This window comes from Vigna radiata, chromosome 7 (genome assembly GCF_000741045.1).
Source record: "Vigna radiata var. radiata cultivar VC1973A chromosome 7, Vradiata_ver6, whole genome shotgun sequence".
Taxonomy (NCBI): Eukaryota; Viridiplantae; Streptophyta; class Magnoliopsida; order Fabales; family Fabaceae; genus Vigna; species Vigna radiata.
Genome location: NC_028357.1, coordinates 22,152,080 through 22,166,935, shown reverse-complemented (window position 1 = coordinate 22,166,935; position 14,856 = coordinate 22,152,080). Strand labels below are relative to the sequence as shown.

Below are 14,856 nucleotides of genomic sequence, written 5' to 3'. Positions count from 1 at the left end.
TCCAGATTCTGCCACGTACCCAGACGTAACTCTTCTTTCTATCTTTTCTTCGGGCCAATATGGTTTGGGCCATTCTTCTTAGTGCATAGTGCAAGGCCCGTTTTAATACATCTCAAAAGTATAGTTAAACATTAATGTATAGAGTAGTTGACCTTAATTTCAAAAATCTATTTATATATCCCATCTGGATTTTAGGGAGAGGGATACAAAAGGAATCTGATGAAGCAAAATTGAGATTTGCTGCTACCGAGGTAATTTAACTTAACTTTTCCCCACTCTTGTTGTTTATAGCCATGACATGATTGTTTTTCTATAACAATATGATGGATGAGCTATATCTTTTATTCGTATATTTATATCTTTTGATAATTGGTACATACAGGATGACCATGTAACATTCCTTAATGTATACAGGATAAGCTAAGCATTAATATTTACTATTGATATCTTGTGATTTATGTTGCTAACTTATCTTGTTTATTATGTTGAACAGGAGATCATCAGTGTTAGAGATTCCACATTAATGATATGTACAAATTAATGTAAGTGGAGGTTAACACTCACTTGCGAAACCTTTTAGGATAAGTTATACCTAAATTTAAATACTAAGATGATATAAGAGTTTGTCAAAGCAATTATTGTTGAGCCTATCAGACCACCTCTTAACAGATAATTTATTCTTGTCCAGTCCTACAAGAATTATATTTCGAATGTTCATAAAAGGGGATGTTTAAAATTCAATATCAAGTAGTAATATTGTCAAATTAAAATATATAAGAGCCAACCTTTTGCTTAAAAATTCATCTTGTAGAATTGAGTTAGATGCAAACTAAAATTATATGATTCAGGAGAATTTCAAGATATGTGGATTTTAAGTTTGTGAATGAATCTTTATGTGAAACTGAAAATTGAGAGGTGCACTTTAAGCTCTTCTAAATATTTGAGTAAGTGAATGACTCTCAACACTTTTTATCACTTAATATTTATCACTTCATATAGGAGTTGGTGGATGGAAAATCAACGACTGGATCATACGTGACAGATCAACAAAATCCACTTGGACAAACTGAGAGTACCATCAAAATGTCTCAGGTAAGTAACGTTACACAAACTAAATATGCTCTTTCGCTAAATAATTTCCAGGAAATGAATGGTTGATAAATAATATATACTATTTCAAAGGCTATCCATCACAAAATGTTGTCATAGTTTTTACGATTAATTGTTTTCAGCAGGAATGGGATCCTACGCCAGAAACAACTTCTACCTTTCAAATGAATCCTGAAGATCCATCTACGTCTGAAATTAAACCACGTTCTTCACAAGTCAATGACAATGATAACAGTAAATTTATGTTGGAGAGTCGAGTTGAAATGCTAGGTGAACATGAGAAAATTGAAACCAAAAGACTAGTGGTGGAATAGAAGAGTTCCAAAAAATAGAAAGAAAAAGTGAAATGACAGCAGACCCACAAGCTATGGAGCAAAATTTTCCTGTCATTTCTTTTCCAAATAATTTTATTTTTTTTAATAAAAAAAAACTAATTTCTTGACGGTTTTAGAAAACCCCTGGTAATTACCGGCGGTTTTGAAAAACCTCTGATAATTACCAAGGTTTTCAAAAGCCACCAGTAATGGTGCCGGTAATTGCAACGCCATTTTTCCCAATGGTTTTTGGAACCGCTGGAAACGTATTTAGGGTGAGTTAAAACCCCCGGTAACGCGAAAAAAAAAAAAAACTAGTAAAATTGGGCTTTTTTGTAGTACTACTTGCGGATATTTACTATTCCCGGGTAACGAGTAGCGGGTATTTTAATACTCGCTTCTAAATGGGTCGGGTACGGCTAGTATACTACCCGACCCGCGGGTACCCGTTACCCGCAAAAAATAATAAAAAATTAATTTATATATTTTTTAATTAAATTTAATTAAAAATAAAATAAAATTATATTTTATTAGGTTAAATTTAATTAAAATTCAATTTTAATTTATATTTAATTTAATTTATATTATATATATATATATATANTATATATATATATATATATATATATATATATATATATATATATATATTGTAATTTTATTTAAATTTTATTTTAAAATGTATAAAATATTTTTTTTCTTTATTTTTTCGGGTATCCGCGGGTACCCGTTGGTTTTAAAATACTCGTGGATATTTTCTAAACAAGTATCCGATGGGTAGTGGGTCGGGTGACGCGTACATTTTTATTTGGAGGATAGACATTATCCATGCCCGATCCGATCCGTTGTCATCCCTAATCTAATGTCATATCATTTTTCGAGTTCGTGTGAAATTTGATGTTCTGAAACATTTTCATTTAAAAAACAAATTACTTTTATTTTTAGACTTAGCTCACACATTATAATTTTAAAATTACCATGTTAAACCTTATAATCGAATGAAAACATTTTATAAGATACATATGTCTCAAATGTAAAGCTAGTAATTAATGGGAGATGCTAAAATGACAGAGAAATTTTTTCATGAAAAATAAGAATACAACAAATGAAAAGGATGAAAAAGACTGGAGATTTTCAAAACATTGTTAACATAAAGATGCTAAAATGATCATGTTACACCATATTAACCAAAATATTTTACAACATATATGTCTCAAATTGAAAGCTATTAATTAATTGGAGATGCTAAAAGGATAGATAGAAACGTGATTTTACAAAAGAATAAGAATTGAAGAAATGAAAAGATTAGAGTTTCTTCAAAACTTCGTTCATCAAGTTAGGGTTTGCATCACGAAATTCAATCAACTCTTCCAACGTGATAGAACCATCACCATCTGTATCAATCTCTTCCATTCGACGTTCAACTTCTTCCTGTGAAGTTAATCCCAACAGTTTTAGAGCCTCTGCAAACTCCGACAACGAGATCTTACCATCGCCGTTCACATCAAACCGCTTGAAAACACGTGCACATTCATCTTCATCACCCATGCTTTTTTCTTCTTCGCGATTACCAGAACAACTAAATCTCTCTCATCTGAATAAACAATGTCGAAATGAGACGAGTGATAGATATATTTACAAATTAGAAAACGAAAGGTGCCTCTGTCTATAGACTCGGTCTTCTTGCTTTGCTAGATCATCGGATCACCTTTGGAGTTTCCAGATGCGTAGTTAAATTTATTACATATTAATAGAAACACAGACCGTTTATATGTCCACATTTGTTTGGGAAATAAAATTGTTAGAAAATTATGTACTCTAAAATGCATTTTCCTACGTTAAAGATAAAATCATAAGAAAAATATTTATTGTTCTTATCGAAAATCGTCCAGTAACTTATGAGCTGGGTGTATAGACTTTTAATATAAACGTTATGTGCTTCAAGTAACTTATTAGACTTTTAATATAAAAGTTATATGTTTCAAGTAACTTATTAGGTCATTTTGCTTCAAAGCAATTTTAGTTTGAGCTTGTTGATAGAAGTGAAGGAAAAATTCTCACTCTTCAATACTCAAATCAAATGAATGGATAATATGATATTAGTAAACTCTATTGAATAAAGAAAGTATAGATTGAATACTTTATGTGGCATAAGGTATTTACAGACCTTTTAATTCCATGATATAGGGAATATATTAAGAGGTTTTGTTAATATCTTTTTAAATAATAATTGAAACACAGATATAACAAGGTACATTTTCAATATTTTAGGGGTTATTATTATTATAATTGACCCTTTATTTGGACTCTTAGATTATATTGAATCTGTTTTAAGGTTGATGATTTTGGATTTGTTTGTAGGACCATGTTAATAATTTTTTTTAATAACTTTTTTACAATAAACTATATGTTACCATTTTATTGGTATGTATATTTGAAACGGACCAATCACGAACTATATTATATAAGTGACTGTAAAAGAAATTATAAAAAAAAGTTGTTAAAAAAATATTTTTCTTGTTTTTAAGTCGAGTACGTACCTAAGCCTTCAAGATTTAAGGTTAACAAAAATGCAGGTCGATATGTTATTTTAGGTAAACCAGTTTTGTCATTTTTTATTAATTGTATCTTATGAATAGCAATTGCATTCGAACTTAGTGAAATGAGATACTTCATAAAATATGCACCATTAAAACCTTATTCAACAAAACAATCCAATATATTGATGGTTAGGTCAACACTTCCTCCAATATACATTTCTCAATGGGTGTACTCATTGTTCACCACATCAAAATATTCATTCCTATTCCTATATCTCAAGCATCACCACACTATTATAAAATTGTCAATAAACAATGCTTTTTTTTTTTCCTAATAGACAGGACTTTTTAGACACTGGTGAGATGTTGTTGTCTATTAATAGTTGTCAAGCTAGTTATAAATTAATCAAATAATCAATTCATATTACCACCAAACAGACATGTTATAAAGAGACAAAAACATCTTTCTATATTTAAAGTAAAGAAGGAAAGGAAAACAAATTAAGAGGGTAGAGTTTGACAAGGTGTTACGATTGAAAAATTATCCGAAGGCATGTCTAAAATACGTTTGCTTAGATTTTTATATTACTAAAATACTTTTTAAATTCTAGATTAATTGTAATAAAAAAACAAAAACAAAAAATGGAAGTCATAATAGAGGTTACGTTACTTCCCCTTCCCATGAGAATATGCTTAGGGGAATAAAACATATTTTAGACATGAGAATAAAACATATCCAAAAATATTTTTATAACTTTCCAACAAGCACTGTAATATACATTTTCACTTTCATATTTTCAGGAATGCAAAAAGATTCTGTGAAACAAACGCCTCCAAAGATGTCAAACCTCATTCTACTTACTTGTGAGTTCAATGTCTCACAGTTGCCGGCAAGAATAATTAGATTTTCTCCTCTATCAATGGCTTGAAAGTACGTATAGCAAAATCAAAATTAGAAATGTATCTCATTTTCTTGTTTAACATTTTGCAATCAATGCATAGTAAAGGCAACTCAATGTACTAATGTTAATACAACCAGGATAACATATCGGAAAATGTCTATACGATACAAAATTTAACATGTTATGACTTAGTCATCAAGCAACTTGTCACCGACCATAGTGACATGGAGGAAAAGCTGGTAGAAGAAGCATATTGCTTCTCTAAAGTTTTTTTTAATTGGCTCCAAAATTTAAATTCTTGAAATTTCCCATAGAAACAATAGTTGTTTCAGGTGGGAAAAACACATGTTTTCTTCCATAAGAATCATTCTACAAAGAGAGAAATTAAATCAACACAAAACATGAAAATATAATGTGGAAAACTCCAAACCTAAAGAAAAACCATAGCCAATTGTTTAAAGACAACCAGGAAATAACATTACGTAAAAATTCTTACAACGTATAGAGACACTCTCCCTTTGACCCTGAATACACCAACACTCTCTAGAACAAGAATTGAAACTAAATCTCACAATATCCTACTACAAGAGTATAAGAAAGTCAAATACTAACTTAAAGTATTCTATACTTGGGTCTGTCTAAACCTCGTGAGCATAAGTCTATTATATAGCCTTCATCACCTATTCCATTGCATCTTCTAAGGGATGTCAAACTTCTAAGATGTATTTTCATCAACCCAATGTTAAGACTCCGACAAGTGTACCGAATCTTATCAAGTAATAATAAGTGGTAAGACCAAATATTATTTCCCTATAGACTCATAGGCCTAGACTTTAGTGTGATTTGTTGATTATATAAGACTTGAATAACGAAAATTGTTGTTTAGAATGCAAAAACGAAAATTAAACATGCACATGCAAAAGTTGATCAATTGGCAGTTCAATGATATGGATGAATAGTGTTGTTGGGGTTTCCGACTTATCCTAATTCACTCTCATACATTTATGAATTCTACTTTTTCATTAATGTTAATGTCACTTTCTAATTTACCCTAATCCCAATGTCTTGGTGAAGAGAACCTACTCCTAATTACTAGTTTAGAATGTCTTATCTCCCTAGTAATTGTTCATGCATTACATTCGCACAGAAGCTTAAAGGCAATCGGTCCTCTTATCCCTATGTCTAGGTAATATTGCTCCCGAGAGAATTCCCTCATGTCTAGATCTACCCAAACGTGTCCATATAGATAAAAGCAAAGATCACGCTATTGAATAATGTCTTAAACAAAGCATGCAAAGATAATGGATAAAAAACTCTAACAGTTAATGAAACAAAGCATATGAATAAAGCATCAATTCAATATATGAGAGTTTCAATATAATTACATCGTTTCCCCAACAACAATGGAGGTTTAGTTCACCAAGACATGGTAAACTAGATGAAATTAATTAAAAGAATGAAAAGATAAACCCTAGATATGATAAGTTGGAGCTCCCGCATCCAAAATCCGCCTCCAAGGGGTGAAGAAGGTGTTTCTGCATCTCTTTTGCCAAAAGATGACCTTTAAGAGTCGTAGAAATCTATTTATAATTTCTAAAAAACAGCAGAAACCAGTCCAAGCCCAAAAGACTGACGCTCAGCGGCGCCGCTCAATGGTGAGCGCAGCACTTAATTTCCCCTCAGTGTTGGCGCTTAGGCATTGGCCAGAGAATTCTTCCACAAGGCTGGCGCTCAACGGTGGATTTGCGTTGAGCGGTGCCTGCGATTCTTCCTTCAAGCACTTTTCCTTCTTCTCTTGAATCCAACTCCTTCCTACTTCAGCTTCCTTCATTCAATTCATGTAAATTCTTGCCAAAACAAGGAAAACCAAGCATAAAACCAAGAAAACCACCTTTGACTCTCTTATTCTCCAACTTAAGTAAAATGCATGATTTCAAGCTAGTTTCTAAGTCATAAAGGGTGTGTTTTGTATCAAACTTAAGTATAAAAATTACGGTTTTTGAACCATTATCACCCAACAATACTTCACCTTAATGAATATAAACACATCTTCCTTTTATTTTTATTGCCTACCCCAATCATATACTTCACCATAAAAAGTATATCCATGTGGAAGCAAACCATTCCAAATGAACACCTACAACAGTTTTCTATTAAAGGAGCTTCCACATGTAAGATTTGATCAATCAGAGCACTACAAGAAAAATGTGATTTACCTACTAAAATTTACATACGGATTTGAATCTATACGCAATGCAAGTATTACATACGGATTTATAAAATTATGTTTTGTATGGATTTTCCCGTAGGTAACGAGAAAAATATTTCCTACTGATTTTTCGTATGTAAATTTCATATGTATATTTGGCACATTGGAAAATTTTGTGAAGGACAATATCCGTAGGTAACGGTACAAGAACCGTCTGTAAGTGAAAAAACATTTATCTACTGATTTTACATCTGGATTTAAAAATAATTAAATATTAAAAATAAAAATCAAGGGTTAGTTATTCGCTCCTTCATTCGAAATTTTCATTGTTGTGCTAGGTCGATCACTCATTCACTTATACCCTCAAAATCAGTCTCACACTGCAAAATCACTCATTCGATTGGAACCTTAGCTTCCACCATGCATGCCTTCTCCACATTGGCCCTTCCCCTAGATCCTTACCTCCACTAGGCCACCTTCTCCGGATTAGGAGACCGTCAAATGCAAGGATTCCTTTCTCAGATTCGTGTGGAGACAAATAGAACGGTAGTGGCGAGAGTTGCAAGGGATGTGAAGGAAGGAGAGGAATTTGGTGATTTGAGAGGTGTCTTGCTTATCGAGGAACATATCCTAAGGCACGCAAAAAGCATTGTGGAGGAAAATGGAGGCGATACTAAGCATGAGAGTGAAGACGAGGACGAAGTCGATGCCAATGAGGAACACAACAAAGACGGCAAGCCTAAAGATGATAGCTAGGGTTTCGAAACCTTGAATTGGTACAATTCTCAATTGATTTGTGTGATGTATTGAATAGATATTCCTTCATTCATTCCCTCAAGCTTTAGATTTTGCCCATTGTTAAGTTTTACACTGTGTCTTCGACAATTACCTTTTTTTTTCTTTTGAAAATCTAATCATAATTTTTTTACATTCGATTCCTTATTCCTTAAAACAGATTTTTTTATTCTGTTTTTAAAATCAAACATGCTTTGTTTTACTTTATTATCTGCATTGTTGATTTGTTATTTTATGACTAGGGTTCTTGGAAGTTGAAGGGTTTTGGTTTATTGGTGGTTCTTAGAATTGGTATGTAGTTATTGATAGGGGAGCCATGTAGCTGAACCCATATCTCACATTGTGTTTTTGATGATGAACACAGAAATATTTTATAGTTTCTTGCACATCTTATTAGCAAACTATTGCTTGATTATATTCGTTTATGTGTTTGAACTATCTCTGATGTATATTCATGGTCTGAATATGAATCTTTGATTGAAACACTTTGTACATTACATATCTGTATGAATTAATCGATTACATTGATTATATAATTTGTTAGATTCATCAGATATTAGTTAATGCTTAACTGTGACAAAACAACAAGTTTTAATCGATTAGATTATGGGTATAATCTATTAAAACTCGTGGTTATGCCAGCATATGTTTACTGAGTGCATTGACGTGATTTGAATAAAAAAGTTTTCAAAATTTGCTTAAGTATGATACTTAATCGATTATATTATTTCTCTAATAAATTAAAATGCATGTTGATTCAAAACTTGTTTCTTGATTAGTCATAATTGTCATAACGATCATATTTTTCGATGCTATGACTTGTATTAATTGCTTAATCGATTATGTGCTCTACTTAATTTGTTAAAATCTGAAAAATGTAAATTTGGTATAGCATAATGAATTGCTTAACTGATTATATTATTTAGCTAATCGATTAAAATGTGTATGCACTAATATACCTATAAGTAGATGCATTGCTCTTTGAATTCAACAACTTTAATGATTCATAACTTTCATATCTAACTTGTTTGTTGAGCTTTTATTGCAGGAGCATCAAAAACTCTCCAAGAATCAATATTATCATATTTATTGCAGGAGCGCCCCACTTAGGGTGCCCAGGCAGTGTGCGGCACTCATTTTGGCGCTTCAACGCCTCTAAAAGGGCAAGCAAGAGAAATTCTTCAGGAAACTAGCGCTCATTGCCCCAAAAGGGGCGCTCAGACGGTGGGCGGCAGTCTCTGGCGCTAAGGGCTCCTCAAAGGGCGCCCAAGCTTCGTGCATTCCTCCCTTCTAGTGCTTTTCCAGGCCTTTCTGAGCTCCATCTCCTTGACACATTAGCTCTGCTTTTCATATTATATCATTTCTTACCAAAACAAGGGGATTTAGTCAAAAGTCATCAAATTCAACCTCAACTCTCATATTCACACAACTTAACAAAAAACCATGATTTCAAGCAAGTTTCTAAGCAGAAAAGGGTGCATTTAGTATCAAAATTACATCACAGATAACGGTATTTTCAATCATTATCATTGTCATAGACTGATCGTATCTGCACAAGCGAGGTGTATTTTGTTTTTTGGAGATCAGATTCATTTGCAATCAAGAGTGATTGTGGTTCCCCGTTGTTGTTGGCCAGGAAGAAGGACTTAGAGGAGTTCTTGTGACTTAGAATGGGGTATCTCTAAGGATTGACAGAAAGAGATTGTTCTTTCTTAGGAGTGGTAGAAGGGGTGTGTATAGAATTTAGTGGTGTAGGAGAAAAGTCTAGTTAGTTGGCCCATTTTTGGAAAAAGGGGTGTATGTTTGTAAAAGCTTGGAGTGTATTCAGTAAAGACTTTTGTTGTAGCACAATTTGTATCTTGGACTTTTAAATATAATCTTTTTAATTATTCAAATGCCAACTTCAACTGGGTCAACAAATTTTATAACTCCAAGAATAACTTATGCACTAAAAATTACTTGTTAAACCCTTTTAATTTCTAATTTCGATAACTTCAATTGTGACTTTAAATCAACCGTTTAAATACAAAAGTCTTATCATGCATTTAAACCATAAATGTGAACACACTCATGAGTAATTTCACATACTTTATTTATGTTCATATATAACATCGGTTCATATTAGGGTTGTTAAAATGGGTCACAACCCGCGGGTCAACCCGACTCGCCACGGGTTCGGGTCAGGATGGGTTTGAAAAAATGTATTTTTTATGCGGTTCAAATTTTATCTCGGCTCATGCGGGTTGAACCCGTGGAGGGCCGGATTGGCCCACCAACCCACCTACCTAATTTTATTTTATTAAAATTTAATTTTAATTTTATAAAAAAATATTTATTATTTTTTTGCATGAAAAAATTATTTAATTTTTCTATTTTCAAAATTAATTAAACACTTATATTGTGAGTGAAATTTGTTTAGATTTGAATTATAGAAAGTTTTTAATTTTTTTATTTAAAAAATTGTAATTAAGTGAGCCAACCCGTTTACCCACCAACCCGTGGTGAGTCGGATCGGGTTTGAATTTTTCTGATTCGCTAAAAAATGAACCTGGTTAGATTGGCTTACTTAGCCAAATTATTCGTTTTCACCGTTCTAGTTCATATATAACGTACAATGCATGTGGAAAAAATCATAATAAACACAAGAGTCAAAGTTATTTATGATTTATCTAACAATAGTTCATTATGACCACAACAACCAATCATACATAAAAAATGATAATACCCCTGATTTGCTTATACACTAAAACTTATTTTTATTAGTTGAAAAACGGAAAATAACCTAATTTTGGAAAAACTACTCATTCTGTAGCATTATTAAATATTCCTTATTTTGTTATCTCCTCGTAAAAGGATAATATAAATATTTTTAAAACTATTGGACTCTTCTATTACTAATAGTTTTTATGAAATTCTAACCTAATTCTTTTCCATATTACCTTAGTATTTCTATATCTTGCATTTTTAATAATACTTTTTTTTTCATAACTTCATTACTTAAAGAGAATTATTTATGAGGAAAAGAAAAACAGCTCTTTCCAATTTTAAAGAATCAGTCAGTGATGTATTAAAATAATATATCATTGATAAATAACTAATATAGGTGATTGTTTTTAATTATCTATCTGCTAACCATTTTAATATTATTTAATTTTAGAGAATCCATTAGAGATGTATTAAAATAATATATCATTGATAACTAACTAACGTAGATAATTGTTTTTATTTATCTTTCTGCTAACAATTTTAATATTAGATAATTATATAAATACATTTTTCTTGATTTGGTTGAAGATACGGGATAATACATAACAGGTAATTAATATTCACTGTTTTTAATTACGGTAAGTTATTCATAAATTGTCAGTAAAATAAAATTTGAATAAAGTAATTTTGACATGTAAAGTCAATTTAAATACTTATAATGTGACATTTTTATCAACATTAAAATAGTTTAATATATAGTAAATTTATTTTTAACAATATCTCTGTTATATAAATAATTTTTTTTAAAGGAGTACAAATTTAACTTTTACTTTACAATGTAATTAGTTTTAAATAAACTAAAAATAAGTTGCTTAAGAAAATACCAAATGAATGAATGCATAAGAAAATACCAATTATTTTTTTAAAATGATTTATTTTTAGAACAAATGAAATCAAAATATATAAATATATTTTAGTCAATCAGCATATTATTATGTCAAAAACGTTATCTAAAGAATATATCAACAAATCTAAGATAAAAGATTATCTTAAAAGATAATTTATTTTCTATAGAGAATATCTTTTCACAATATTGATTGGATGCAATTTTGCAATGACAGTAGACTATAAAAGTTGGGTGTGGAGCCTTCATGAATGCTGGTTTATGTTGATGTGAGATTTTGTGAGAAGAAGTACAAAAGAAAAGCATGACCATTCCCCAAGGTGGTTCCATAGTGACGAGATCGGTGTGGGCCTCCAACCTTGAAACGGAGTTCGAGCTAATCCGTTCCATCATCGCCTCCTATCCTTTGATCAGCATGGATACAGAATTTCCTGGCGTGGTCTATCATTCCAACTTCGATATTCGACGGCCAGAAAATAACTATGCTGTACTGAAAGCTAACGTGGAAAGCATGCATTTGATCCAAGTTGGTTTCACTCTTTCAGACTGTGATGGAAACCTTCCAAGTTTTCAGTCCTCTGATAATTTTATTTGGGAATTCAACTTCCGTGAGTTCAACGTAGCACGTGATCCTCACGCGTCTGAGTCCATTGCACTCCTTCAACGTCAAGGTATCGATTTGGAAAGGAATAAAAGATATGGAGTAAACATTGTGCGGTTTGTGGAGCTGTTGATGTTCTCTGGAATGCTTTGTAACAGTAATATTCAATGGATCACTTTCCATGGTGCCTACGACTTTGGATATCTTGTGAACGCATTAACTTACAGATTTTTTCCCACACAACCCACTTTGCCTGTGGACTTGTCAGACTTTATGCATTTGGTTAAGTTTTTCTTCGGAGGGACAATATACGATGTTAAACATATGATCAAGTTTTGTCCCAATCTCTACGGTGGTCTGGATCGAGTCTGTCACTCTTTGTGTTTGGACCGTGCTGTTGGTAAAAGACATCAAGCTGGCTCTGATAGTTTACTCACACTCCATGCTTTCAACAAAATCAAGAAAATCTATTTTTCCAAAAACTCTCATTATTACAAAAATGTATTGTATGGCTTAGAACTTTTCTGAACAGAAGAGTAATATATTCAAAATATTATTATTTTTATCTCTCTTTCCTTTTTTCCATTTCAGTATCTTTTAGAATAAATTGCAATTTTTCTCTCATTGTTATCGTTTTTTAATGGTTGTATATTCGTTTTACTTTCTGTATTTTAATCGGGTTAGATGAAAGAAAAAATACATTTATTTCTAGATTCCTTATTATTTCTAGATTTTTTAATTAACTTTTTTTACAAGAAACATATAAAGGTTTTTTGGAAAACAAATATATGTTTTAAAAGTTATATGCAATGTGTATCTTAATTATATATTAGTTCGTCTTAGTGTGCAGATTATGTGTAATTCTAAATTAATATATGAAGTATTTCTATTTAGACTAATGCTCGAAATATAATTTGAGTATTCTTTGAATCGTAATCGTTCCTTTCTAATTCTTGAATATAGTTTGGACTCGTAATATTTTTAGATAATAATTTAACTATAATTTCTTCTTTCCTAGACCAATTATTTTTTCTCACAGCACGAGAGAGTTGGACATGATTAATCTAACTTTACTATAATTTCTTCTTTCCTAGACCAATTATTTTTTCTCACAGCACGAGAGTTGGAGATAATTAATCTAATATTTACTAATCTATAGATTATTTATATTATAATAGTATAAAAACTAAACTATTTTTATTAAAAACTGAATTATTCTACTTTGTGATTCAATTTAAAAAAATTAAGTGCCTCAAACTGTAATAACATATAATGTGATCAAAGCAAACTGCGCTCCACACAAAAATGAAAACATACTTTTATCATAATTTAAATAAATGAACTATTTGTTTTCTTATTAAATAACACTTATTGAAAAATGAATTTGAATAAACAAATATCCTAAATTAAATTTCTAAAAAAAATAGTTTTATGTGTTAGTTTAACAAAAATACTTTAAGAATTTAAATTAATTTTTAAAACTTATTTTGAAATAGTTTTAAGACAAAAAAAAAAACACATTTAATACTATTTACAAATTGGTATGATTATTTTTTTTTCTCATAAAACATGTAACTTAGTAATTTATATTTGTATATCCTACTTTTCATAATTATATATCATACTAATTTATTATTATTTTTCATTTGAGTAATTATTTTTACTTGGAAATTATTATATTATTGAAATTTATACATGGATATAGATTTTGACTAAGGTTTTTCTGATAATTTTTTTAATGTAACCTACGCAATTATATTTTATTTAAGTTTTTAGTGTTATATACAAGCAAGAACATATGGGTTTCGTTATATGTTTGTGATGTCAGGTGAAATTGTAGTTTGCTTTGGTAACTATTATATGTTTTACATGTTTTACCGTTTGAAATAGTTAACTGCTAATAGAAATATTCAATTCTTTTAGATTCAGTACAATTCAGTTTTTAATAAAAATAATTTAGTTTTTATAATATAGATATAATCGAGTATAATTAGGATAATTATGCTCGACCCTTCTTCTAATGTTGCTCCTTGCAATACTGCCCACGAAGTTTGGTATGTGTTTTTGGTCTACATGTGTTTCCTTGGCGGACTCTTTCCTATTGCACTTCCTTGACTAATCGAGGGCATCAGTTTTGCGATTGAGAATGCAATAATGCGAGAACGTGGGTTTGAAAATAGAGTATAGGAAAATAAAGGGTTTGGGAAAAAAGAGGGACTCTTGGAAATGAGATTGAACGGAGAAAACTTTGGAAAATAAAAAAGTTAGAGTTAGGAAATAAAAGATACTAGTGCAGCGATGGGCTTTTACCGTGGTTATTTTTCACTATATGTCGTGGTTTACGAACCGCGGCATATTCAACCGCAGTAGTAAGTCAGATACTTTATGCCGCGGTTACAACCGCGGTAAAAAGGTTTGGGAACATACCGCGGTTGTACAAGGAACCGCTGCCTAAACTCCCCTTTTTAAAAAAAAAATTGTTCCAGTATATGCTGCGGTTAGAACCACGGTAAAAGACCCAGGAATATGTCGCGGTTCTTGCACTAACCGCGGTCAAAGGTCCATTTAAAAAAAAAAAAAACGAACACTATATGTCGCGGTTGTAGTAACAACCGCGGCATATTCCCCTGCAGATTTTTAAAATTGCAGGTCTATTTTTGTGATATCCACTACCACAAAAATAGACTTGCATATCAAATACACGTTCAAATTCATTTTCAACAGAACAAACACATGTTGAAATGTATTTTAACATCAAATAAAGTACAAAGTCTA

General features: G+C 31.2%; 2 protein-coding genes across 2 annotated transcripts; one reads left to right on the top strand and one right to left on the bottom strand.

Annotated features, from left to right (window-relative positions):
- Positions 1-2,729: 2,729 nt before the first annotated feature.
- On the bottom strand, positions 2,730-2,972 carry LOC106768067 (polcalcin Phl p 7-like). Its single transcript, XM_014653034.1, has one exon. The coding sequence runs from the start codon at positions 2,970-2,972 to the stop codon at positions 2,730-2,732; it is 243 nt and encodes an 80-aa protein (XP_014508520.1).
- Positions 2,973-11,783: 8,811 nt separating this feature from the next.
- LOC106766183 (probable CCR4-associated factor 1 homolog 11) lies at positions 11,784-12,609 on the top strand. The gene has a single exon (XM_022784482.1). It carries the CDS (start codon positions 11,785-11,787, stop codon positions 12,607-12,609), a length of 825 nt encoding a protein of 274 aa, XP_022640203.1. The 5' UTR covers position 11,784.
- Positions 12,610-14,856: the final 2,247 nt, after the last annotated feature.

Excerpts from the sequence above, each read along its gene's own strand:
- LOC106768067 (XM_014653034.1), bottom strand. The coding sequence starts at position 2,972 with ATGGGTGATGAAGATGAATGTGCACGTGTTTTCAAGCGGTTTGATGTG.
- LOC106766183 (XM_022784482.1), top strand. The coding sequence starts at position 11,785 with ATGACCATTCCCCAAGGTGGTTCCATAGTGACGAGATCGGTGTGGGCC.